The sequence below is a fragment of the Falco rusticolus genome, chromosome 3 (assembly GCF_015220075.1).
Source record: "Falco rusticolus isolate bFalRus1 chromosome 3, bFalRus1.pri, whole genome shotgun sequence".
Classification (NCBI taxonomy): Eukaryota; Metazoa; Chordata; class Aves; order Falconiformes; family Falconidae; genus Falco; species Falco rusticolus.
Window position 1 is genome coordinate 115,643,921 of NC_051189.1, and position 27,589 is coordinate 115,671,509.

The window sequence follows — 27,589 nt, forward strand, 5'->3', positions numbered from 1 at the left end:
GCAACAGCAGCTAGAACTGGTTAGTTCCAGAAAATCCACTCGGATTTTCCAACTACCACAGACACCAAGTGATTTCTGCACAGCAGGCTGTGTTTGGATCAGCAGCGTTGCAGGATGTTCATCATCCAGGCAGGGTCAGAACACAGTGTGATCACAACCTGGGTGGCAGGTCACGAGCTATTTGGTATCATAGCTACCTCTGCAATATAGTTTCCAGACTAAAAATACACTTACTTTCTAAACTTTTACTCCATATCTCACTCTCTGATGTTCCATACCTTATTTTGTCCCTAATCTTCCATGTCCCTCTGATCCCCCTTTTCAAGATGCTCCTCATTTGTTTGCATGCTATATTGGGGGGCTGATCTAATGGAACTCCCTGCAGGAATACCCACCAGATTTAGAGCATTAGATCAGTCCTAGGAAAACAAATCTACCCACAAAATGCTGCCTACTTACTGTTCTGTTACAGCTTCAGCCGCCTTTAAAGACTGATTAATTTCTTCATCTGATTCCATTTTTCACAGGAGCATCACAAAGCAAACCCCCTTCATAGTTTGAATGCCACAAGACAGTATTATATGAACTGTCGTTCGCAGACCTTGAACATCAAAGCAAAGCAAGGACTTAACTTAAAGAGATCCTGTTAAGGTGTCTGACTTGAAAGTGACTTTGTTTTATTCTATTCCAGGCAAGAAAGGTCATTTTTGACTTCCCAGCATGGGAACCCGAACCTTTTTCCACCACCAAGAGGAGGAGCAAAAGGAGGAAAGGCAACAGAGCTTGCAAATGACCTCCACAACTAGAAAGAAAAAGTTCAAATCCAGGTAAGCCAGAGTTAGAGACAGGCCAAGTAAATCGGGTCCAGACAGGACTTTCTATACTCAGCACAGAGCATTCACAGATTTTTTTTAATTTTGAGTTTATGAAATTATGGAACCTTGTCTGGATTCTTTTATGTGCACCTGCCTCTGGAAGTGAGGAAGAAGAGACTTTCAGCCTTTCAGAGTTATCGATAGCAGCTGCCCTTGCCTTGACCTCCGAAATACCAGAGTAAGTCAGAAATCATTATAACTCAAATACAACCATTGTATGCAACAACACCCTTGTAGGTAGGGGTCACAGTTTCCAACTCATTTTGTTGGAAGCAAAAAGAGCAGGTTCAATCAAGAGGTTCTTCCTTTAAAAAGAAAATCCCCAGTTCTCAACTAAAATGCAGGAAATTAAATTATAGCGCCTTGTGATAATGAGTAATATTGCCCTGCTCACAAGCAAAGGCTTAAAAGAAACCAGATTTCATAGGAATAAATGGAAAATACAGTAAGATTAATAAATTAATAGTAACAGATGGGACTCTCCTTCTTTCCTAGAAAATCTGGTCAATGATCCTGCTGTCCATCCTTCTGTGATGGCTGAACAACCTAAGTAGCTAGGAACATCCCTCCTCCCTTTAATCCTCTTCCAGTTCACTGCCTGGGACTAAAAGTGGTCAAATACTGGGTCCCCTTCTTGTGCCACTAAAGTATTATCTCTCGTGGTAGTACTGCTGATTCCTATGAGGCATAATTGCCTGACATTCCCACTCACATGGCATACGAGATGATGTTTCTGTCCTTAACACTTATTCTGATTTAAACAAAAATATGTGCTATAAAACAACAATAAAAAAGACCAAAACAAAATAAAAACCATTATCCTAACTTCAGTTGGCTTTTATCATCCTGTGTTCCAGGGATTACAAGCTAAGAAGAGAGGCTGCCATCCTAGAGCTAGAACAGAGGGGGCAAAAGAGAATTCGGTTTGGGAATGACATGGAAAAGTTGGAAAAGGAGGTTATTCAAAACTGCAGACTGCTGCGTGTGAGAGCTGACCGGAAGGCCCTTCGGAGGAAGGTCAGATTAGACATCTCTATTAGTAGCAGAAATGCCAACAGGATTAAAATTGCCAAGACTAACTAGCATTCTGGAGAGGATACTAAACCTAATCAGGTGTTAGGACAACATCAAAGCCATTAGAAATAAGGACAAGACCTTATACTCCTGCCACTGAAGCATATTCCCACATGTCCCTTTTGTAAAAGAATGTATAATTAGAACATAATCCCTTTCTATTGCCTTTATTTAGTTTATCCTTGTCCTAGGCTGTAGAAAAGGCACGTGTGGAGAAGGAATACATTGAGCTGCGCTCAGGACGCCCACCTATGTTCTGGATTCCCCTCAGAGTACATGCAGTCTGGGAGAGGATGGAAGTGATGCTGGCGTGTACAGTCCTGGCTTCCCCACCACCGCAGGTTACTTGGTATGTCAGCTGACAGCAGTGACTCACGCTGCCCATGTGGTCTAACTGTTGTGTTTCAGGAAGCAGCCAGAGGAGTAACATCTGTGTCCTGCTAGAAAGAAGGAAGGAAGCGAGAGCTTCAGAAATTACAGGAAACACTTTCAATTCTCCAGTTCCACTGTTGGGACCAGTAAAGAAATTAAGTATTCAGTGAGCCATGGAAGCAGTGGACAGTCCTGTGGGGCTCCCTCTGGGACAGGACTGATACTTGTGTAGATTTCCCTGCTTCCCTTGGTGCCATCCTCCATCCTGCAGGCAAGCTCAGGATTTAAATCTTGGAAACCAGAGTCTATTGCCAGCATTAAATTACTGCACACATACACATCATCAAAGCTAGCTACCTTGTCTACCATGCAAATTTTAGCATTAAACTGTTACTGCGTCTACAATTTGTAAAATAGAAACCGTTTCATTTACTCAGTTTTGTGTATTTACCAAACTACAGGAGAGGAAGTGTTACATACTGGGCCTGACGGCAGCATTTACTATTAATAACAGCAGGATAGAAAAAAAATAAAAGACCACCTCAAAAAACAATTTTCAAATTGTACTTTGATCGGTTTGTTAAAGTGATTGACCATTCCTCCCATGGAAGGTTTGAAGTATGCAAACATTTGGATTACTAATGACTTCGTAGGCAGCTAACTCTGCTACTGTCAGAGCTCCTGATGTCCTGTGTCCTTCCAGAACAACCTCCTTGAATTATTCAAAGAGCAAAGAGAATATGAACCTCCCACAGATCCCCAGTGAACACAAAGAAGCAAGAGACAGCTGCTCGAACTCCCTCACACAACCTGCAAAGCAGGGAGCATAAACCGAGGAGGAAGCAACAAGCCAATGCTAAGCCACCCGTAGGCAGCCCGCAAGCAGCCCTGGGGAAGGAGCACACCCAGGGCTATGGGAGGGGATCTAGGTTAGCTGCAAGGCTGGTTTGGATTGATGTGGGAGACCTGTAAAAGAAGGAATTGTGTCTACTCCTCTCTTCTGTTGTACCTCTGTTGTCTTCAATATAGTTAATTTTGAAATAAAGTGTTAATTTTACCAGTCCGTTTCTCCGTTCTTTCCTAAGCAGCATGTTTCCTTTGTGTTCAACTAGGTATAAAAATGGAGTTCGTATCGATCCTCGCCTAGCCCCAGCAGGAAAATACAGGATAAAAAACAAGTTTGGGATGCTGACCCTGCATATCAGCAGGTAATGTATGTGCTCTTGCCTGAGTTGTTTTTTCAGATGAGTAAGATGCGCTTTCCAGAAATGCCCAGTTTGTGTACGCTAAACAAAAAAAGTTAATTCTTCTGGAATCTCTGCTTGACTTTAGTGTGTTGTGGTTGAGCTAAACCTTTGACATTAGGAAGCAATCTCAACAGCAGTTCATAAGGTTTCAAAAATCATTTTAAAAAAATTAGAGCCTCATTTATTTTTGCTCCTCTTTTTAGGTATGGCCAGAATTTTTCATTCCGGGTAAGGCCATGCACGTTAAGAGCACCTCACAAGCAGACATACCAATGGATTTAGGATGGATCAATGTAATCAGAATTGAGATTAGTTCAACTCTGTGACCTATACATGTGATAAAGATACATGCATATCTTCGGTGGAACTAAGTGTTCCACAGGGCTTTTGCTTGTTCGTTACTTGGAATGTTTTGCTTCTGGCTAGCAAGAGAAAAAACTGACCACTAACTATAAGAAATCCTTGTAATCAAAAGGAAAAGCAGCTTCTTGATGAAAAGCAAATATCTACTTCTAACTTCTGGGACTAAAGGAGAAACCCTTTGAATTTTTCCTGTGAAGTATGAACAGTAACTGAAAGCTAAAAAGGAGGGGAAATATTTTTTTTTCCAGATGCTCCATGGAAGATTCTGCTGAATATAGTGTTGAAGTTAAGAATCAATATGGCGAGGCTTATTCATTTGCTACAGTGCTTGTCAGGAGTAAGTATAAATGTTCCTTTGGTTTTAAATTTTCCAATTCTTTAGATTTTTTGAAATATTTTTAATGCTATACATTATATCATAGGAACATACAAGCACTTTGGAAAAACAAAGAAGTGAGCACTCTGTTAAAAGGAGTGGAGAATTGCTCCCAGTTATTAGTGAGGAGAAAGCACAACTGGCTAAAATAATCCTTAGCTACCACTAACTAATATGTATATGGCTGATATAATGGCTTCTCTTTCTCAGTCACTTCTGGAGTCAGAAAAAATCTTTCAGATTCCAGGGACACAGCTGTCCCCCCACTGTGCTAAAATTGTACTAAATTTAGGTACTTACTTCTTCTGGACTGATATGAAAAAGCCATACAGTTAAATACATAATAGGCTTAGAAAGAGTCTGCAGCATTTCTAAAGATAAACAAGAAATTTGTTAACAAGTACCGTGGCTTTCAAAGGGTTCTCTCAATGCAATATTGCAAAGAATACTCTATTTCTTTCTCAAATCAGTAACTACCAAGAGCAAATACAAGATTTTCTTTTTTGATCTGTGCTGTTCTTAAAATAACTGACATAGACTCGGTAGATTCACATTCTGCACAAGCGAAATCCAGGCTTATGGTGAAGGAAGTAAACTACCAGTACTTCAAAAGGGAAATTATATCAAGGTTTAAGAAATATGCAGTGCACTCTCATAGGATCATAGTTTAGCTGTTCACATTTTATATATATATATATATATATGTATGTAAAAATATATAAATATATATTAAACCCCCCAATTTTGACATAAAAAGTCCGAACAGAATAGTCCTACAGAACTTAGACAGTTAAGTGCTCCAGCAGGACTGACAGAGTCTGGGGGGCAATTCAAATGGTAGCAGATGAATAGGAGGGGAACAGGTTTGCTTTGGACATTTTACTGGTCAGGAAGAGATGGGTTTCTGCAACCCACTGAACTGCAAAGCCAGCTTGAACTATTTTTTCAGACAGAAGGGGTCTTCTTTGGTTTAGACAGTATATTTATTGTTAGTGCTTTAATAATATTCTTGGCTGTGCCATGGGTTATGTTACTGTCATATTTATTCTTTGCATGCCATATTTTGATCACATCTAATAACCATTTGGGGATACATATGCATACAGAAGAATGTGACTCTAGAATTTTAATAGAAGTGTATTGTTTATTATATCTTTCAGATCCTTTAATTAAAGTGTCAAAATTCAGCATATCTGAAAATATACAGCACATATACACCAGTTCTAGAGGGGCATGTATAACAGCCCAGAAAACCTTTGGTTGCAAGCCTTCCCAGATTCCTAAATTCCCCTTAAGCTAATGCAGAAATACAGAAAAAGTTACTAGGTGCACAATGCTTCTCTTCTACAGAGGTTCTTACAGTATGTCCGGAACTCAGGAACTGGGCCTTTGCCATAAAGCAGAAGCAGCTGTCTGAAAAAAATAATCCATGGCAATAATCACATACTCCTCCCAATTCCCATCAGAATCTTTAGGACCAGAGCAGGCATGATGATAGAATTAAGGCTGTGGTCTATCACAGAAAACCTTGGATGGGACTGCTCTCTTCACCTCTAAGTGCCTAATTAAACTGTCCTTCATCAGGCCTGATCAGCATTTCAAACAGCTTGCAAACATTGTTCCTTGTGATTGCGGGTGAGAGGCCCACAATGTTCCTTCTCCTTTGACTCTGTCTAATGCCATCCCAGTAACATGATTCTTCCTTTTGCTATTTGCATTTAACATTCTGAAAATAGAGACTACACCAAGGCTTTAATCCTGCCTCCACTGGAAACATTCCTCATCCCCCAGGCAGGCTGATGGCATCTCTTCTCCTGGCCCCATGCTGTCTGGAATGCCCTTGATGCCAGGGGAGGGTCTCTGGGATCCGTGGTTCCTACAGCAGAAGTTCACTTTCCCTAACGACATCAGTAAGGCTCTCAAGGGACCCAAGATGAGGCTGCACTTTACCTCTTGCACTTTCTATTTCTTTCCTCTTCAGCTATTAATACTCAGTCCTCATCTTTTGCTTATGAGCGAGCTCTGCTACTGCCAAGCTTCATTCACTGAAAAAATAGGCATTATTTTATGTGTGTTTCTTGTAGCTTATAAAGATAAGAAAGTATCTCAATTTCATCCTTTGTTAAGTGCATCAGTTCTTAGATTTCAGCTCCAAATAATTTCATTCTGTGCTACAATGCCAGCAGTTCTCACAGGCTAGATCCAGAGAAGCGGGCCAGCATTCTTATATGATGCCTCAAAAGAACCCACGGCTGTCGAAACAAGTGATCTAGTAGGGGACACACTTCCCTCAGCTCCAGGAATTACCTCAGTGCCTCAGGACAGATATCCTTTCTTATGGTTAAAGCCTGAAGTCCCAGTCACTGGTAGTCTTCAAGAAACTCACATCATCCCCTGGGAATGCTGTTTAAACCCAGGGGTTTGGCCAAATCCTACTTTCAGTAATGTTCTTGACACCAGCACTTTATTCTTTCCTTCTCTGTGCTGTATGTGGCAATGAGTAGCTGTCATCCTCTGTCTCCAAACAGGGACATAATTGAAGCATTACAGTTCTGGGTGATCCTAGACCGTCACGCTTCTAATTTGGACAGTACCATACTGGTACACTTATATGACAAAAGTTGTAGCTCCCTGTATGCATGCTTTTATTCAGCATAACTTGCCTAGTGCAGCTTAAAAAGATAAAAGCCAAACTGAAAAAAAACTTCTTTAGCAATGAATAACTGTGTGCCCATAAGCATTTAAAGCAGTTGGACTTACACTAGTATAGTCATACAAACAATTTACTATGTAGATGCATCCTCAGATGTTTGTAAAGGTCATCAGCTGTCAAATGAATTAATGTTTTACCACATGACGACACTTTGAAGGTTCACATTAAGAGCTGGTCTGAGGGAAAAACATAGTTTGCTGAGCATCACTATGTTTTTGAAGGGGAGACAAACGGCATGAGATTTGCTAAATGTATTTTCTTCTTGTCTTACAGAGTATTATGGAAAAGAATCAGGATTTGATTCAGAAATATATAAAAGTGAGTAAATGATTGTTGTTGTTGTTATTATTTATTTTAATTTTATAGCCTGAAGCAATTTTATATTTTTTTTTCCTGAACTATAGCTTTTCCTATTAGCCTGACTGCACATTAAAAGTTCAAGGCTCAGGTACCACTCCAAAAATATGATAATAAAAATACTGCAAGGAGGAAGGCTCTGGGAAGTCTCTTTATCACACTAACTTTTACTCTTATTTCATAGGATCCCTTATGGCCAGAGAGGCAGATTTTGCTTTTCCACTGAAAGCCTTATTTTCAAGAGAAAAGGAGCCTTTCACTCTCTCCTGTTACTTCTCTTCTGATTTACTTGAACACCAACGAGACATTACCTGGTTCAGAGATGGTTTGTATGCAACAGCTAAGTTTATATACATTTACCTATGTGAATATGCCCTTTGAATTCATAGCTGTGAGCTAATGTTCACAGAAGAGAATAAAGACTCAGGATTCTTGAGCTGCTGTCAGCTCTTCTCAAGATACAGATATTATTATGTAATTTGTGTATTTTCCTCATTTTTAGAAGGATGATGCCACTAAAATTTTTTGTAGGCAATGACATTTCTGCTCATAAGAATAGTTTAAGAGCCTTAGTTCTATACAGTGAAAATGCCAAGCATTTGAAAAGCCAGTCGTTCTCCAGTTAAAAAAACTTTTGGATATGCTGTGTTGTTCTGCTGGCAATCAACGATTTCAATCTTAGCCAAACTAGTAATCTTTCTGTGCTATTGAGTTTTGGAAGCAGAAGCAACTCAGTAAGACTGCTCTTGTCATTCCAGCACTTCTGCCAGAATCAGCTGTGAAAATAGCAGGACCTATCGGGCTTTAGTGATTTGAGGAGAATTTGGGTAGCATGTATATCTCAGATCTGATAAATATACACAAAATGCACAGTATGTGACATTCCATTTTCTTGGTTTGAGCACCGCTCGGACAAAAGATCCTGCATGCTGAGCAGTAATGTATCCTCAGCTAGAGCTGGCATAATATTTGGCAGACTTCAGAGCATCCAGTTACCTGATACGAAGAGTACCTTTTACTGACTAATTCATCTGAAGCCACATTTTATTACTCTTTTTTGCTTGGACTGCAAGCTCTTCAGGAGAAGAACCATGCTTTTTGCTCTGCATTCGTGTACAAAGGGAACAGAGAGGCATAGTATCAAAGAAGGATCAGAGTCCGTGACTGTAACTCAGAGGCACAATAATAATAGTATCAGGAGTGTCTTACAGATCTCTCATCTTGCTTTCTGCTTTTTTCTGCATTTGGAAATATGCCACTCCTGACTCAACCAGTTCAGGTGTAGTTCCTTTATCCCTTCTCATGTTTCACAGGTGAGATGCTACAAAACTCCAAACATCGGGAACTAAAGTACAAAGACCAGGAGGCTTCTGTGACAGTGTCATGTGCTTACAAAGAAGATGAGGGATTCTACACTATCCGCGTCCCCTCACTGGATGGATATAAAGAGCAGACCACTTACGTGTTTGTTAGAGGTATAAGCAGGATTCTATCCTACCTAGAACAAAAGCTCCTTTCCTAATACCTTGGCATAAAGAAATCCACCACCTCACATACAAGAAAATTTCTCCCAGTTTTGTGCATGGATACAATTATCAAAATGTCGCATTTTCAGTAGTGATTTAGGTATTAGAAAATATGACTTGTATTACTTGGATGTAGGCCCTTAGACACTTAAAATTAAGCTACTGAATGAAAATTTTGGTACAGAGAAGAAAAAATGTATCCACCATCACTTGATATTTCTACAGATGCTGCAGCAGAAACACCTGGCGCACCTGGGTCCCCACTCAATGTGAAATGCCATGATGTAAATAAAGACAGCTTGATTCTTTCTTGGGTGGCACCCAGTGACAATGGAGGAAGTCCAATCCTGGGATACTACATTGAAAGGTCTGTATGTTAATCAACTTTGAGCAAAAAAAGCTCAAGATCACGTTGTAGAAAAAGCACAAAGGAACTCGATAGGCTGTGTTTCATTTCAGGTGTGTTGCGGGGTCAGAGAATTGGGTCCCATGCAATGACAAGCCTGTGAAAACCTGCAGATACCCTGTCCTGGGCCTTGCTGAAGGACAGACATACCAGTTCCGAGTAAAGGCTGTCAATAAAATGGGCATCAGTCATCCTTCAAAAACCAGTGATCCAGTTACAACATATGACCCCAGCAAAGACAAGAGAGTGACAGGTTTGTACTAAAACCAAGCAAACTGAGGCTGCAGGCATAACTGAATGCAGTTTACCCAGATTCTCCCCATTCTCACAAATATCACTGCAACATCCTGCCATGCTGTGCTTTTGCTGAACCCACCTTAGTACTACTCTGAACAGAAAAAGATCAAAATACCAGTTATGACATTTCATTGTATGTGCAATGAAATGTATATAATTATGCATATAACAAAATGACACAGTCCTGGGCTCTGTCTTTCTTGACAAGCCCCAAGCATCTTCTCTTAGTGTAACATGCTCTGTTTGATATTACAGTTATTCCATACGACGAAGGCAGGACAATAGAAATTTTCAAGGACGACCTGGAAGGTAAGTTCAAATTTATGCTGAGCCATTCTTTTGAGAAGAATGATTGCACTAACAAGGAGAACTGTAATAAAATGACTCCAGAGAATACACACTTAGGAAAATATATGGTGAAACATCACTGTAAGCTCCACAAGTATCAGAAGCTATCCTAAACGGCACAGCCTTTTATAATAAACTTGGTTTGCCCCTATGTCCCCAAAGGCTTTAAGTCTCCTCATTTATATTGAAGAATGTTACTTTACAGTAAGAAAAGATAATCCATTGTGAAAGAACTTTTTTTTTCCTGCGACTTTATAACTAAAGCATAGCCTATTCTGACTTCCCATAGGACATATTAAAATTCCCTTGCCACCCACCAATGTTCATGCAAGTGAAGTCAGAGAAGATTATGTGGCTTTGGCTTGGGACGAACCAGATCCAAGAGGCAAAGAGCCACTGAAATATTATGTGGAAATGGTAAGAAAATAATACCACACAGAAGAGAAATTGCAGAACAGAAACATTTATTTCTCAGATGGCCTACAGCACTATTAATAGGCAAGTCTGTTCACTGTGTCGATAACTGGAGAACTACAGCCTCAAAAATGGCTTGCTCAGCCTCTCTCCAGCTCCACAGTTTACTTGAGCTATGATCCTGACTCTTGACACTGACTCAAGTAGTAATGATTAACAAAGGATAAACAAGTAAGTTTTACACCATGGAACAGTAGCAGAGTTTTAACAGGAAGACTGTTGCTGCCCTGTGGGCCCTTAAGTGTGGAAAAGCTGTGAAGAACTGCACGATAGTTCACTCTCCTGTTCCCCACTAATCATTTTGCAGGTTAATTAGTATCTTCTACCAACCTGCTTTTATACATACTCATTTCCCATCTGTTGTACCATTTCTGCTGCAAAGGGGCCCTCTGTTGCCAAGGAGGAAAAGTTTGGGTATATCAACTAGAAACAAATTTACATTTTTGGTTTGAGTTTTTGTTTGGGTTTTTGTTTTTAAGTACTTTCCTGTAAAGATCAGCTTTGTTATTCCTCAGGAGGGTTTTAAGTTGTACAACTTGAGTTGTAAATCATCACTTTTTTCGTTACAGTCAATTGCAGGCAGCAACTCCTGGCAAATGGTTAATCTGGATATGCCAGTTAATTCCCCAAGATTTGCACTCTTTGATCTTGTTAAAGGAAAATCATACTGTTTCCGTGTGCGATCTGTTAACAAGTATGGAATCAGTGAGCCATCCCTGCCCAGTGAGCCTGTAACTGCCGGAGCAAAACTGGGTAATTATTTCATTAATATGCTCTACACTAATGATATGGAAAAGGAGATGTACTATGAAGTAATGTGTGGGTTCCCCTGGTCGCCCTTTCCTTTAAACTTCATGATACATGACTACACAGCAGTTGCTTTGATATCAGGAAATCTCTTAAAGCCTTAAATCCTCATTTAATTACTTTGCAGTTGGTCAGTGCAGTGTAAATCTAACCAAGCAATGATGGGGGAATTACATCTAATACGGTAAGAAACAGTTGAAGCCTGTGTTTAATCCAAGTATGCTTCCAGCGCTGCGTAAGAGAGAGGTTACACAGAGCAGTGCTGGAAGGAATGATACGACTGCTGAAGCAGCCTGTTTCTGGGAGCTTCAGATAGAACAGCAGTCTTCGCCAAGATGAGCACTCATTGTTTTTTTATATTCTCCCATATTAAAGTTGCCCTAGTGTTCATTCATACTGTCCTTTTTCTCAGCAATGAAACAGGTCCCATTTCACAGTGGAGTTAATGAGAGTTACTATATGAGTCTCCTTTCTCCTCTACTTCAGGTGGTTAAGTAGGTGTAACTGTAGAAAATCAACAGGCTGTAAGGGACAGGAATATGAGATATGGCAAATCCATATTTTTTGCCATAAAACATAAAAATATAGGCTGTAGACTGGAACAATGCCCATGGTAATTCGAAAATGGTGCTCTGGAAAAGTTAATAAATCCAACAGGCCAACTCACTTTTTTTTTTATTTATAAATTTTTAAAACCCCTTTTTTTCTCAGTGTTTTTTTTTCTTTTTTTAGCTACTCTGCCTCCACCATCTCAGGTTTTAGCTTTCAGAGACACCAAGACATCTGTTGTTCTGCAGTGGGATAAGTTAAAGGATGGCTTGGAGCCTCTTGGCTACTACATATACTGTCGGGAGACTGGGACAGAAGAATGGCAAACTGTCAATAATAAGCCCGTGACATGTAACGAGTGAGTTCAGCTATTATACTCCATTGAGAGAAGACAGGGTGCCAACTTGGATACTTCTGTTTATGGCTGGAGTCATATTTCAGATAAAAAAAGAACTTCTTTCACCACACACACACAGGCTTGCGTGCACACAAACACCATGTCCTCTTTTTAGAATTAAATATTGCTCAAAGTCTCACTTTTACATCTGAAGCCAGACAATCAGCAAAGTCTGCGTATATCTTCATAGAGTGTGGATCTGCAGAAGGTTTAGAGACCTTGTAGCACCAGTAGAACCACATTCCTTTTTTTTTTTGCTTCCTTTCCAGTAGAGTAAGTTGGTGTCACTCACACATAGGATTTAGAATACCTCTCTAGCTGGGGGGGTCACATGTCAAGCAGAAAAAGTCCATTAAAAAGTCCTATTTATTCTACTGACAATGCCAGCCAGCAGTGTGATACCTTTCTACCTGATCTGTGTTTACTGATTTATTGGTAGCCATTTTATGTGACACCACAGTGCACTGTAATTTGTAATGGTGAATAATGATTTTGTATAGTAACAATGCCTTATTAAAATGTATTTCTGTCTGTTCAAGAGATTGTTTACCTGTACTTTAGAAAGTAAAAACCACACATATTAATTTGGTCTCCTAGATTTACTGTTCCTGGGCTGCAGCCTGGAAAAGAATACGTCTTTTGTGTGAAATCTGTCAGCGAGGCGGGACTAAGCGAAAGCTCACCAGAAACAGATCCTATCACTGTAAGGCCAGCTATCGGTAAGTTGTAACATATACATGCACATACATGCAATAATTAAATCTCTTGAAAATGTATCTATCACATGTAGCTATCATTACATGTAATGGTAATAATGTTGAGCAGATAAGCAAAGCAAAGCAACAGGGAACTGATTTTCTTGTACCCTGCAGCTCCTGTCATCAATTATACTTGTCAAGGGTGGACAGAAATAATTAGCGTTTTGACTTAGCAGCGTGTTACATTTTCAGTATTAATTTGGCACTGGTACAAGTGACCATTTTAAGTGCTCAATTATGCTGATATCTTGAAATCAGCACTGTGAATTTCTCCAGGGCAATTACAAAATCCCACCAAACACATTAGCCAGTATCTAACCCTCCATCTTCTCCATTTTATTGATCCACTACTTCCATCTTTTTCCGTCAGACAAACCATAAAACAACAGGCAAGAAACATCCTGAGACACATCCATGACTTTGGCTGTGACTTCCAAATAAGAATCTGGTCATTTTCAAATATTCTTACACTGCAAAAAGTGGTATTAAGGGGCCTCAACACAAACAGAATTGTATCTGGTATGAGCACACAGAGGTTTCCTCAGCCCACTCATCCCATAGCTACACCTCTTTTCCCAATCCCTAATCCCAAACCTGCACTGAACAATATACCCTGTTTCCTCTCTGCCTTTGCTGCACAGCCTGTCCATCAGCACCGCACGGGTTTGTTCTTCTAAACTGTGGGAAGACTGACATGACCATTGGTTGGAAACCCCCGAAGCGCAAGGGAGGAACAAAGATTCTGGGATATTTCCTGGATCAGCACGATACATCTGAACTAGACTGGCATGAAGTCAATACTCAGCCGATTCCTCAACGGTTTTACATGGTATTCTTTTCAGATCAAATACTGTCCTTCTTTAAGCATAGTGGGAAACATAGCTATAACAAGGGATGAGCTGGTTTTCCTCTACTTCCTCTGGTCTAGAACTCTCTTCCTACCCTCACAAAACTACGACCATGCAGGGCTGTACTAATTGTCTGTTTGCACTTCTAAACCCAAAGGTCCGGAACCTTGAGGAAGGCCACCTGTATGAATTCCGTGCCTGTGCAATGAACATGGCTGGTGTTGGGGAAGTATCTGAACCTAGTGACTTGTTCAAATGTGAGGAATGGACAATGCCAGAACCAGGTATCTCTCATTTAAAAGCAGCAGCCAGAAAAATTTTTCCAGGTATACTAGTTATCTCCTCACTCTTGTGTGACTCCAAGGGACTTCTGAAAACTATAGAACTGTGTAAGGGTGGTTCCCAGTACAGAGAAGCACACAAACACTTCTAGGTAAGTTCCAATTCAGACATAGGGTATTATTTCTGCATCATACAGATACAGCACTCAGGTATTTTTAATAATATTGTTTCCAGAGAATGAAGAATCTGGATCTAATATCCCAATGTTTTTGTATGTTACACCAAAGCAAATAACATTAGACCAGCTGATGTATGCTTTTTTCTAGAACCTACCTCTACAGTTAATTAGCATGGAAAGCATCTCCTATGGACCCCCTATTCACTTGTTATCTTAAAACTCTCTGCTTTCTGATCTCAAGCTCAAACAAATCACACCTGGTTGCATTTTTAAATGGTACTGTTGACAGCCTACCCTTCTTTGAACAGGTCCTCCTTATGATGTGAAGTGCACTGAAATAAGAGACTCATCCCTAAAGCTGCACTGGGAAGCACCACTGTACATAGGAGCAGGTCCAGTTACAGGGTATTATGTAGACATGTGTGAAGAAGGGTCAGAGGAATGGAAACAAATAAATAAGCAGTCTGTCGCCACCACCCATATGAAGGTCTGTATATGCACTTAGTATCCAAGTGTTGCTTCTCATTTAGTCTTATGTTAATTTCTGTCATTCTTTCCTGCAGGTTTCAGATCTGGAGACAGGGAAATGCTATATTTTCCGAGTAAGAGCACTGAACAAGGCTGGAATTGGACCAGCTTCACTCCCCTCAGATCCTGTGGTAGCTAAAACCAAACCTGGTATGAAACTAAAAGTGATAAGATTGTGCAAGTCTGTAACTACTACGATGATTCTGGTAAAAAACTGCTTATGAAACATCAGCTACATGTTTCATAGCAAGAAAGAACCTCCATCAAAATAAAGCTTAGCAAATCAAACTGCTCAAATTAATTTACACTAGCTGTATACCATCTTTTTTTTCCTTTTTTTGAGCTAGATGTCCAGAAGCTAAGCCCTGATCTGTTTTGATAAGGAATGTTTTGTGGGTTTTTTGCCCATACAGGCACAAATGAAATTGAACTTGGGGTTGATGAAGAAGGTTTCATTTATATGGCTTTTGAAGCTCCTGAAAAGAATGACTCCTCTGAATTTATCTGGTCAAAGGATAATGAAGGACCACCAGATGCTGACAGAGTTCAGACTGAGGAGAAAGGCAATAAGTGAGTATGTAACACACAGTGAGAAAATAATTTTGGACTGTCAAATAAAGAACACACTAAACACTGACAAAAATATGAAGCCAAACATTTCCCTCTCCTTCCAATATCCAGCTAAAATACATACACGCTATTGAACTGCAAACCTCTGTCCCTGATTCTCAGCTCTGGTGTCCATGAAACAGGACATTCAGCATAATCATCAGGTCACAAAAGGGAAGCATCAGTCATCATATTGATATTGTTTCTGCCTTGCTCCTAAGTGTCATATAAAAATGACAGAGTACTATATTTAATGTTCCAGGTGTATCAAATGTATTGCATTCTGTTACAGAAGACATAAATGAAAACCATTTTATTATTACTTTTATTTCTAAGATCTAAGCTTATACTGAAAGACCCATCAGAAAAGGATCTGGGTACATATTCAGTGGAGGTCACGGATGTAGATGATGATATCTCTGCCAGCTGCACTTTAACAAAAGAAGGTAAAAACTAATAACTGACAAGAACAAAAATCTAATGTGCCATAGTTTTCTAATATTAGATGTTTAAAGGAAAGTTTCTTGTAGAGGAATAGTAAGTGACTGATGTCACTTAATAATCGTGGCATCATTAGAAAGATGTTTCCCATTCCTTGAAGGCTCAAGGGCAGTTTCTTTTACAGACTCCTAAGAAAAGATTCCGTGCTTCTAGAAGGTCATTTTTCCATTACAGTTCAGATTTCACACACAGCCACACTATCACGGTGATTTAAAACTTCTTTAACACGTTTCTTGAATTGATACAACCAACATTTTATTTGGACATAACTAAGAATGATCTTCACAATGTTTTCTAGCCCTCCCCGCTATTGAATGTTTTGAACTTACAATATTCTTGACATAAAGCTCATTAACAAATTAAATTGATACAAGGGACTTGTTTTGGCCTAGTCGTCCTAATCTAAATGACTTGTTATTCTTTGCATTTCAGATCTGGACAAGTTATTAAAACGAAGCCATGAAATCAGGAACCCATGTAAGTTGAGCCAGTAAGAAGCCACTACCATACGTATCGAATCTGGAAGGGGGAACTCCAGCATAACCCTGGCTGAGCCAAATTTCGTGTTTTGCCTGTGAATTCCCCTCCATGGTTCTCTGTTTTCTAGTGATCAAGCTGATATCTGGATGGAATGTTGATGTTCTGGAGAAAGGAGAAGTGCGGCTGTGGTTGGAGGTTGAAAAGCTGTCACCAAATGCAAAGCTGCATTTAATCTTCAATGACAAGGAGCTTACAAGTACTCCAGTATGTTTTGTTTTGGTTTTAATTCTGACTTACTTTCCCTCTGCTGAACAGGGAGATAGAGCAAATGAGTACGTTCCCAGTTTTCTAAATTTCCATCAGATATTTTGATGTGTGGTTTAGGAATACTCTAGGGCATGGTTTTCCACTATGCATAAAGCCACCTGTCTGATTCTCAAGCAGTGAATCGTACTATCAAGCAAGGCTGCAGCATTGACACTGTTAGTTAAAGACGGTGCAATATTCCTCAGTGGTGTGGCCAGCAAAACCTTCAGTGGTAATACTCAGAGAACATCCAGCTTTCCTGTTATCCACCCCTCCTGAGAGGCTGCCTCTGACAGAGACTTCCCTTTTCTAAAGGAATTTCCTGACAACAAACCTCAGTCATATGCAATTCATCTGGTACCACAAATGCACCTGTGCACGACAGAGAGCTTTGTCTTGGATGAACAAACCTGACTCATTTCAGCAGATGCTAAAGAAATACTATCTCTCACAGTGAGACAGGGTATTTTTCTTCTGCTTCACCAAGCAAAGCTGCAGCTTTCCACCTCTTTGAACTAAATATGGATAAATCTCATGAATTCTAAGAGCACATGAAAGTGATTTATTTCTCAGTCTGAAGCACTGGAAATAACACTGCATCAAGTGTTACAGTGCATTCCAAGCTTCTGATACATTAAAAAAAAAATTTCCAGCCTCTTCCTTGTCTTCCCATATCAAGTTGATCTTATAACATTTAAAAAGTATTTGGAATGACAGGATCAGAGGGGCGAACAGTTGAGAATGAAGAACAATATAAATCACTCGCCTGTCAGTTACATGCAGTGTAGCAACGCCAAGATAACAAAAAGAATAGATGTAACAAAGGGATAGGGCTAGGCCAAAGAATTTCAGAGCTGTTATTGCAATGGGTTTTTTTAAAGCAATGTTTAGGAAATTTATTGAAAGCTTTGTCTGTTCCAAGAACTGTCTTTTCTACACTGGAGAACTGACGTGGTTATGCACGATTACAAAGTATTTGTCAAGCTCTTTGCAACAATAATATTTGCTTAGAGCAAACAAGGCAGTAAGGCATAATGATGATATTTATGTCTAAGCATCTGGCAGGTTTCGGGGTGTATGTATAAAAGGCTCAGTAGTGCTTGCATGATGTCAAGAGGGTGGCAGTATTACTAATCATTGCCCAAATATGCAGCTACGTGCCACAGATGCGTAATTAAGTGCAACACTCCTATTATACTAAAAGCCATTGAAATTCTGGTAAGCAGAAAAGTCTGTAATATCCACAAGAAAGAATGTATTGTGTTATGTGGTTTTAACAGAAACTTTCTCGCAGATACAAGTTCTGCTGTAAGCAATTCTACTCCAGCTATGTACATAAGAATATAATAGATGAATCCCAGAATATAGAATATCAAGAATGTGTTGGCTTCATTACTCCTGTAAGATAAGGGAAGAATATAAGGATACATCTACAAAAGGACTGTAATCTCTGAGTGTTGTAGAAGATGCTGTGCCAGGATCTGACCTTGGAACAGTTCTGCTGAGGAAAAACTCTTCAGTTTATCATATTTCCTTTGTTTTACACAGACACATAAGATAAATTTTGTCAAAGGAAAAGGTCTCGTAGAACTGATAATCCAGAACTTCTGTGATGATGATAAAGGGATGTACACAGCCCAGCTGCAAGATGGAAAAGCTAAAAATCAATTCACCCTAGTTCTTGTGGATGAATGTAAGTGGAAATTCAGGGTCAAATATAGACTGCCATGCTCAGTGGAAAGTCTTCGAGGCACTTAAGGCCCCAAAGTTTTTCCAACAGTTATAATGCCACACTGGGAACGGGGAGAACAAATATTTATTTTAGGACACATTTAAAGTCCAGGAATCATGTAAGAAATCTGAATTTCTCTTTAACATAAATTGAAGCTTTTGATCTTATAGCTAGGGTCCTTGATCACAAAAACAGTTTGCCAAAGCAAAATATACAGTGGAATGCTTAGTTATTTTTTTCAAATATTTTACATATCTTGCTATGGCAAACTGTCTTGGCAGTAAACTGTATGACATGTTATTACATGTACTCATTTATCTCAGGACAGGATCAGGGCGAAAATTCAGTGTATTTAACAGCTGGTTAATTGCATTAAATTGAATGCAATAAAGAAACCAGTGTCAGCTGTACTCGAGGACAAGTCCGAGTAACAAAGCAAGCTGAACATGAAATGTACAGGGTCCTTGTACATGCTACTACAGAGAACCTTTTCAAAATTAATTAAAAATAGAAAGTAACAAGATTCTCATACAAGTGCTTCCCCATACAGTGTCTACCTCTATTTTCAGTTCTTGCAGTTTGCTTTCCAGTGACCTTCTAAAGATTCTGAACTTGTTGAATGGAAAGTGTTTATAAAATGTCAAGTCTACTTGACTCCCTTTACAAACAGTGCAGAGAAACAGGCAGCGATTCAGCACATGCCAAGTTCAGGATATAAAATAAATTTGATGAACTGTGCTCTAAAAGTGCCGACTTTACTGCCAATGAAGGAAGTAGAGATAATTGAAGTTAAATACAGTGGTCTACAAGAGGTAAAATCTATGCTCTCCACTGCCTTCTATGTCTCTTAGTTTTAAAATATTTTAATTTCAGGGTTTCTAGCCTACCTTTTTGTATGTCAAAACTCCTATTTAATTTCCTAAATGCATAATGGTCAGGTTTTCAAAGATTCTTTTTTAATGAAAATAAATGTTTGGTTCTCAGCAACCAGTTCAATGAAAGAACGATGGCTCTAAACCTGTTCAGTGTTCTCAGTGGAGACCAGAGGTAACTCATGTGCCAGAGATGTCTTTCAAACAAACATCACAGCTCTAATGATAATACCTTTTGTGATCAGAAATTTCTAAAGTGTTACACTGAGAAAGAGCAGGGGGGTTGTTGACTTTGATCATTGCTGTTCTCATAGGTTTTGCTAAAGTTGCAGAGGAGGCTGATGCAAAACGGCGAGAATGGAAGAAAAAGCAGGGTAAGATAAGATGAAGGTTAATGACTTGCCAGAACTACACCAATGAGATGGCAAAACCTAAGCAAAGCTATTTCACTCTAAATACTTTTCCTAAATACATCATCTTTTAAAAGCGTATTATTTAAGCTGATTAATACAATAGGATAGGATTCCTTAAGATACTCTGCTCTGCTCTTAGAAATCAAAATAATGTATTTAAATAGTTTTAGCTATGCTAGACAATCCTCAGTATTGATTTTCTGCATCAGTGTTGCAACACGGAACATTTCTGAATTCTGAAAACTGTCCAATCGGAATATATATCATGTAATAAAGATCCACTCACTTTCCTTGTAAAAAATATGATTATCTACATAAATTTAAAAAGAACGAAACATGCATTCCACTTAAATTTTATCCACCATCTTATATTCATGAATAAGGACGTTTATAAAACAGTTTCAGAGAAAAAATACTACAATTGGAAAGGTGATCCCCTTCAAGCGGGGATAAAAATATTCACTTAATAGTAAGTGTGATACCACACTAGACTATGGGTCTAGTCTCCTATCTGCAGAGATGCTTAGTGTAAGATGAAAGTGTATATAAAGTAATCTGTCCCCCCTTTTACCCTCTCAGAATCAGGAAGAAAATCAGAAATTATATGGTTCTATTCAATTGCAGTTCACCTGGGAAATATCTATCAGCTCCTACACTGACTTGATGCAAAGTAGAGTCATAAAGGACTGGTGAAGCAGCATCATTAACTACATTTTGATATAGGATTCCTCAACAAAGATACGTTACCTAAGGACATTACAAAACTAGCAACAATTACATGTTCTAAATTGTGATGTCTATTGCACGCGGAACTCAGTAGGGCGCATTACTCCCTACAGACCGCACTGCGGGGATTCACCACGAGATGGAGGCATTTCTGCAGGTAACACTTGAGAGTTGTGGCAATGCATTGCAAAAGACGTTTATTTTCTTTTATAGGTCCACATTTTATAGAGAACTTGAAATGGAAAGTTACTGAGAACTGTGAAGTAGTCCTTACCTGCAAGGTACATACCGCTATGTGATGCAACTGCACAGTCTGAATTCCTTTAACATTAAATTTTACTTGTGAATTTTAAGGGAAGGGTATAAACAGTGCTCATCCAAATGCTTCACTGCAAACCAATGAAAGTTAAGTAAAAAAGTTAAGATTAAAATGTTAAGTTAAAAAGAAAATTGAGATAGTATTTCTTGGACAGAAATTTTAATAGAGAAGGAAGTTTCTAAGATTCTGTAACAATCCTCTAATGCAAGTGATGTTTCATATTAGAAGGACAGCCAGGCATTCAGAAATAAAATGCATTTGGGACCCTGACTTCTAAATGTTGGCTTCAAACAGGCAACAAACCTAAGAAAGGACACCAGCTTCCAATGGTTCTTCAATAAGAAAGCACGAGCAGATGGTGTGTTTGATCCACAGACTGGGATAGGAACTCTTCGTATTAAACAGGTAAAAAACAAAAAACAACTCAGAGGCTGTGGTAATCACATGAAAATGCAAAAAATACGGATTGATCTTATTAATATTCCATGTGTGTTTTGGGTAGTGCCCACTAAATGAAAGAAACTGAACAAATGCTGAGAAAAGCGCAAAAGAAGAAGCCATTTAACATTACAGTCAGATAGATCTGAATTAGAAATGAGGTGTTTTTAACAGTGAGTGGCTGTTAAAAGTTTTAACGTGTCCTGACTGGCTAAAAAGAAAAGCATGAGCTTTTCAGGTTTTCTGATCAGGACTGGTTGCCTATTCTGAAGATGAACTTTAGTAACAAAAAAAAGTTACTGAGGTCATTACAGAAATAACTGGATGAAATTTTATGGCTTGACCTATAGCAAAGGCAAGACAAGCTGATATAATGCCCCTTGTAATCTTAACTCCGCCTCACAGAAGAACCAGCTGAAGAAAGGGAGCTTGGTGGTGCAGTTAGTTTTAGCGCAATCTATCTCTGTATGGCTAGTTCGAATCTTGTTTGTGTTTGATTTTCCACCTTAATTTCAAACAGCCAAATCACCTATAGAACACAAGTAGATAAATGTATGTGAATGGGAATCTCTGCTCACACAGGTCTGAGGACCAGCAAGAACACCGGGAGTCAAGAGCATCAGCAAAGCAACACAAGGAAAATTTATGGAGCAGTGGGCATTTGTCATCACTGGGTCCCAGACCTAGCTGTACCTTACACCACTAAGGGCACCCAACGTGCTACATGGTGACTGAGGGCAAAAGCTGAGATACTGACTCTCCATAACTGACAATGTTTCAGTTCATAACGAACCAGGGCCCCTCTAACCTTTCAAAGGAGGTTCTGGAGCAATATACCTTTTTTTACTCTCATTTCTGATCAGTCCAGCCAAATTTATTGACAGGGATGAAAAAAATCTCAGCTTTTCCCCTTTTTCCAAACCCTGCCCTATTTCAATGCTATGTGAAATTTCTGTTGGGGGTGTGTGGGGTGTTTCATTTTGTGTTTTTTTAAAAAAAATAAATATTACATATGTACACATGTATTTGCTAGATAACCAAAGAAGATGAGGGCCAATACAAAGCACTTGTTTCAGATGACCGAGGAGAGGACTATACCCAACTTGATCTCACAAAAGGAGGTAAGAGAACATTCTATCAGGCAATAATACATATTCACACCCCTGCCTGGGATTCATTTTGGATTTAAAAACAAATCTCATAACTTTCTACCACACTGTTAATTACCACAGTACCTACATGCTTTTATAGGAATTAAAACTTGCATTAAAAGTTACTGGTCAAATGTAAAGAGTTTCCTATCTACTATCGCATATATATGTATATATGTGCGCCAATAATTTTAAAAATCACAAGTATTTCACGTGAGATTGGAGTAATAAAATGCACTATTTAAAACAGTCTCTTATTCTGCAAGAGTTATACAGAGTCTAGTGAACAGAGTAAAAGTCTCCTTTGCATCTTGTCTCAGAAGGGGTTTTTGCATCTGTCCATACTGTACTTCAACTGATAACCCACAGACAACTTTTCACTCCTGGAAGTTCAGCCAGTCCCCCAAAGCATCAGGAGAACAAACTTCCATTTCCACTCTGCATCCCTCACCAGTGAAAAAAATTTTAGGCTGAATTATAACAGAATAGTAGTTACAGACAACATCAAGTGGAAATACAATTACATGTTACTGCAGATTCCTGCTTGAAAAGAATACTTTTCAGTGTTCTGAATATGCTCTGAAAATTGAAAAATAAATATGCAATGCTGACATCGTAATGTCATTTACATATGTAGTCATTTATCAAGCTATGACCGCATTATAAATTCTGTCAAGCACCACAGTTAAAAGCTCAGTAATTTTTCAGTCACTTCAACTCAGCATCAATCAGAGGATTCTGCTTCCCAAGATTAGATCCTACCGTGACATCTGGAATCTATCACTTAAACCTGATACATAAATCTGCTTTCTGGGAGGCAGTCTGTTGCACACGTTGAGTGCTAAGGAAGATAGAAGCATCTAAATTTAGTAAGAAGTGCCCAGCATCTAAAAATAAATGAGTCAGCGGCAAAAACTCCATTCTCAGTAAGCTTTGCAACACAAAAAGACAATAAATAACTACTAGATACAATACATCCTAATTACACAGTTAAATTAAGTTGGTAGGGCAGATGTGATTTGCTAAAAATTGTATTTATAGACACGTAAATCTTTATGTCTTTGCAGCCTTTGAAGACCTTCTCAAGGAGCTGTGTAAGATCAGTGGTATGTCATCTTCTCATCAGCTGACACAGTAATAACGGAAGGGGAGAAGGGTGGGGTGCCATGATCAGAGCAAGCTGCCCAGGAGCTGTCCCTGAGTTCGGATCAAGTACAATACCTACCTTCCATTTATTATTCCTTTCGTGTTAGAAGCACCTTCGAACTGTCAGGGAGGATGGTCAGGGACATAAAACCCCCTGCACTTACAAATTAATTCTGTGACCTTTAAGTACAGCAGCCTGCTCCTTGTCACATCACTTGCTATGGGAATTTGGCCAAGTTATACTATTTCTATCTATGAGATGTGTATTCCAGACCCAAGTCTCTAGAAGAGATGCTGACATTCTTCTACCAGCTGCTAAAAGACCCAGGGTCTTCAAGAGGTAGAATACCACCCCACCTTCAGCTAGCCACGTTCTCCAGAGAGAAATGTTAATAGGTTGCCTGGGATTTTGTTTGCATAACATATAAAATTGCATTCTTGAACGCCATCCTCAATTTCAGTCTTTCAATTATACTATTAGCTCTTTCTGCTACACCTCTGAAAATTCAACCTACTGAAGAAGGCATCAAAATCTACACAGATGTGAAGTACTACACAGACTACATGAAAACAACTTGGTATCACAAGTAAGTCCCCAGAAGATATTTGCAATGCTTCTGGACTACCATTACTTGCAACTGTTTAGCATCAAAATTAAAACATGTTGGACCTGAGCCCAGAGCTTTTTAAGGCAATGGTAGATTAATCTGAGTAAGGGCTGAAAAACACAATTTACTCTGCATCCTGAAATGTGTCTGGGAATTCCAAAATAAGCAGTCGTGTTATTTTTATCTTAACACTGCAGAAATATTTATAAGTGATCTTTACTTGAATAATAATGATGCTTTTAAGCTGCTGAGTTACAGCCACCTTGGTTACAGACAGGAAAATAAGTTGGTTTTTTTCAAATTCTTTTTTTCTACTACTTTTACTTCCCTAAACCACTCTATTCCCCCACTATGAACTCTGAACAACAAATATTCCCAAATATTACAAAATTCTTTCCAAACACTAGCTAATTTAGTCTCATAATGCCTTCATAAAATAGAGAAGTGGTGTTTTATTAGATACCACCTACACACATGTATAAGGAGGCCAATTTCAAATAACGTTTAAAGTCTAAACACTTCCAAATATTCAACACCTAAACCCTAAGAACTAAGAGGTCCTTTGTAGAGTTTGCAGGGCTTTGGCAAACTGCCTAAAAGCACAACTAGGTGTCCCACAAGGTTCTCAAAAGGGACTGAGTACATAACTCTCCATGAAATTAACAGTGAGGTGCTGACTCCCACTCTCTTATTCTAACCAGTACAGGTCTAAAAAAAATTTAGTGCTCTAATTTATACGGCTTTACTAAATACTATTGAAATGATATCATTTCTTTACTTAGGGACAAACGACTGGAAAGCCGTGACAGACTGAAAGCTGGAAGCACAATGAATCAGATCTGGCTTCACATACTGAACCCAACAGATGCAGATAAAGGAAAATACACCCTGGAGTTATTTGATGGGAACAACTCTCGCAAACTGTCAACTGACTTGTCTGGACAAGGTAAGCTAAGTCAAACAATACCGTCGCAGGAATGAGATATACCTGAGCTGCTTTCCAAGATTCCTTCAAATTATGGGCAGTGATTCCTCTCACCTTTATTTGAGCTGGAGCCACAGTTCCATGACAGCACACTATGAGATTGTGTTAAGGACAGTGAGGTGCCCACAGAAGTCAGAAGAAACACAGGAAGAACACCGCAGAAAGGACTGAAGCCTTCAGGCAGCCTTCCTGCCATGGCTTAAGGCACTCCTGGGGAAAGGATGAGCGGGAGGGCAGCTGCTCCTGGGATGTGTCAGATCCCTCCATAGGCCAACAGAGCTTATAGGTAGCATCTTGGAAAAGACAGTGTGGCTTCAGCTTTACAGACTTTTCCAAACTCTTCAAAGTTGGGGGTTAGTCCTCCTCTAGACTTCCCTTTGGAAGGGCAGTACTAGATCCCACTTATTTCAGTAAAATATAGAGTCATATTTCCTTAAAGCTGATATAGATACTTACTAGATTATAATTTTATACATATATATGTGCACAAATACCTGTTATTCCAATGCTGATGCATTACGTTAAACGTACCAAGTCAATGAAACAAATGGTTCCCTAAAACCTTTCATTCCTTGCAGCCTTTGAAGACGCCCTGGCTGAGCACAGAAGGCTAAAGTAAGTTCCTGCCTAAGTATTTTCACAGCTAAGTCTATTTTGGGTGTCCTATTCTGTGTTTAAAATACATCTAATAAATAAAACCACTATAATTTTCTCTCTCTCACTTTCAGGGAAGCAGCAATAGCAGAAAAGCGTAAGTAAATTAATTTCCTTCCTTCTGCAAAACAAAGCCAAGTGGTGCACTGATAAGTAAAATTAAAAGGTCATATTTGTTCATTCCCAGGTCGTGCCAGAGTTGTTCAAGGTCTGCCAGATGTTGCCACCATCATGGAGGACAAGGTAATTTTGAGTAACTGTTCATATAATTGGCCCTTGCACAGACACAGAAGAATAACTGATGGGGAGAAAAGGACTTGTTTTCCCCTCGTGTCTGTTCCCAGCAGCTTTTTCTGAGCTACTGCAGTTGCCAAAAGTGTGAAGTGGTATCCTCCACAATACCTGTATCAGCCCCTCATGTTATTGATGGTGCTTCCAAATATGCACATGCTTCTGCACGTATAGGTGCTTTTTGTGGCACAGAACCTCCTTCTTGCAGGTTTCTGGTATTAGTGCTTCTGAGGTCTGTTTCACAGCCAGATCCTTTCTATTGTCTTCCCATTTCATAGGATTAGACTAAGGCCTTTAAGTGCTGGACCTGATTTTCCCATCACAACAATTTGCTGCTTGCATTTCTGAGTCAGAGTCCCCTTTACTGGCACACAGGCAGAACAAAAATCTTGTAAAGTAACTGCAAATTCACCATGTGCCTATTTAAGTGTCACTTTACTGTGTAAGAAAGCTATAAAAAGGCAGTAGCACGAATATGAGCCAGGCCCAGTGAATTCAGTCAGGTTAATCCTGATTATACTGGAGGATATCAGGAAAAGGAGCAGATAGTCCTAGAATATCACCTATTGAAAATCTAAGAGAACTGATTTTTATTTTTCTTAATTTCTCATCAACTGAATTTCCTTGCTCATTTATATTTTCATAATCTATTTCTGCTATCTGTTTTACAATAGACCCTGTGTTTAACCTGCTGTATATCTGGAGATCCTTACCCAGAAATCACTTGGTTCAAAAACGAGAAGGTTATTGTCTTTAAAGATCGTTACAAAATGGACGTGAAGGGGACAGTTGTCACAATTACCATAGAGAAAGTCTGCAATGAAGATACAGGAAAATACAGCATCTATGTGAAGAATAAGTATGGTTCTGAAACAGGACAGGTTACTATCAGTGTCTATAAGCATGGAGACATACCAACAGGAATGGAAGAGGAGAAGGTCCCAGGTGGGATTATAATGAAAAAGCCTAAATGAATTAGTCAATTATGTCTCACTGAATTTAAAAGGAATTTAAGTCCTTCAGATTCCTTCCAGTGTCTCTGCTCTAAAATTTAGGCTCATGTCTCTATTTTTATTTCAGCAATATTTTAGTATTTTTATTTTGGTAGTTGTTAGAAAACAATTCTTGTGCATGTGTGTGCCCACGTGCACATGCACACACATGTTCACCTTAAAGAGAACCTCTTTCCCAGTAAATCTGTGTGGGAGATACCAGAGAAGTCACACGAGAACTGGGCTTTCAGTGGAGTTTTTCCTGTATTCAATCACTATGTGTTACTGATTATCATGTAGCTGACAAATGCTTTTGTGTGTGTGTGTATTATTAAACTTATACCCTTGGTGACACCTCAGCACTTGTCAAGTACATCTATCTTGAAATCAGTCAGCCATGTGCGTATGGGAAGTTAGCAATTTTCCTAAGTACTGCGCTGAATCAGGGCCTTGAAGTATGCGCCTTTACAACCTAAGCTATATGGGAAGAAAACAAGGTGGTGACATTTTCAAGGCTTGGTTCTTCACTGAGGAACACATTCAGCTTCTACATATACAATGACAAGCAGTAATACATTTACACAAGAAGGT

The 27,589-nt window shown here is 39.2% G+C and overlaps 1 protein-coding gene across 1 annotated transcript; it reads left to right on the plus strand.

The window, feature by feature from the left end:
* Positions 1 to 720: 720 nt before the first annotated feature.
* On the plus strand, positions 721 to 27,357 carry MYOM3 (myomesin 3). The gene is made up of 35 exons (XM_037380074.1): positions 721 to 827; positions 1,733 to 1,892; positions 2,141 to 2,298; positions 3,434 to 3,529; positions 4,180 to 4,268; positions 7,294 to 7,338; positions 7,562 to 7,702; positions 8,691 to 8,852; positions 9,129 to 9,270; positions 9,363 to 9,562; positions 9,862 to 9,915; positions 10,244 to 10,371; positions 10,998 to 11,181; positions 11,968 to 12,142; positions 12,779 to 12,900; positions 13,581 to 13,768; positions 13,945 to 14,071; positions 14,556 to 14,734; positions 14,811 to 14,925; positions 15,189 to 15,345; positions 15,721 to 15,830; positions 16,318 to 16,362; positions 16,493 to 16,629; positions 18,220 to 18,364; positions 19,590 to 19,649; positions 20,628 to 20,695; positions 21,028 to 21,138; positions 22,205 to 22,292; positions 23,390 to 23,428; positions 23,950 to 24,055; positions 24,859 to 25,022; positions 25,640 to 25,676; positions 25,790 to 25,812; positions 25,903 to 25,958; positions 26,681 to 27,357. Exons 1-35 carry the CDS (start codon positions 721 to 723, stop codon positions 26,978 to 26,980), a joined length of 4,218 nt encoding a protein of 1,405 aa, XP_037235971.1. The 3' UTR covers positions 26,981 to 27,357.
* Positions 27,358 to 27,589: the final 232 nt, after the last annotated feature.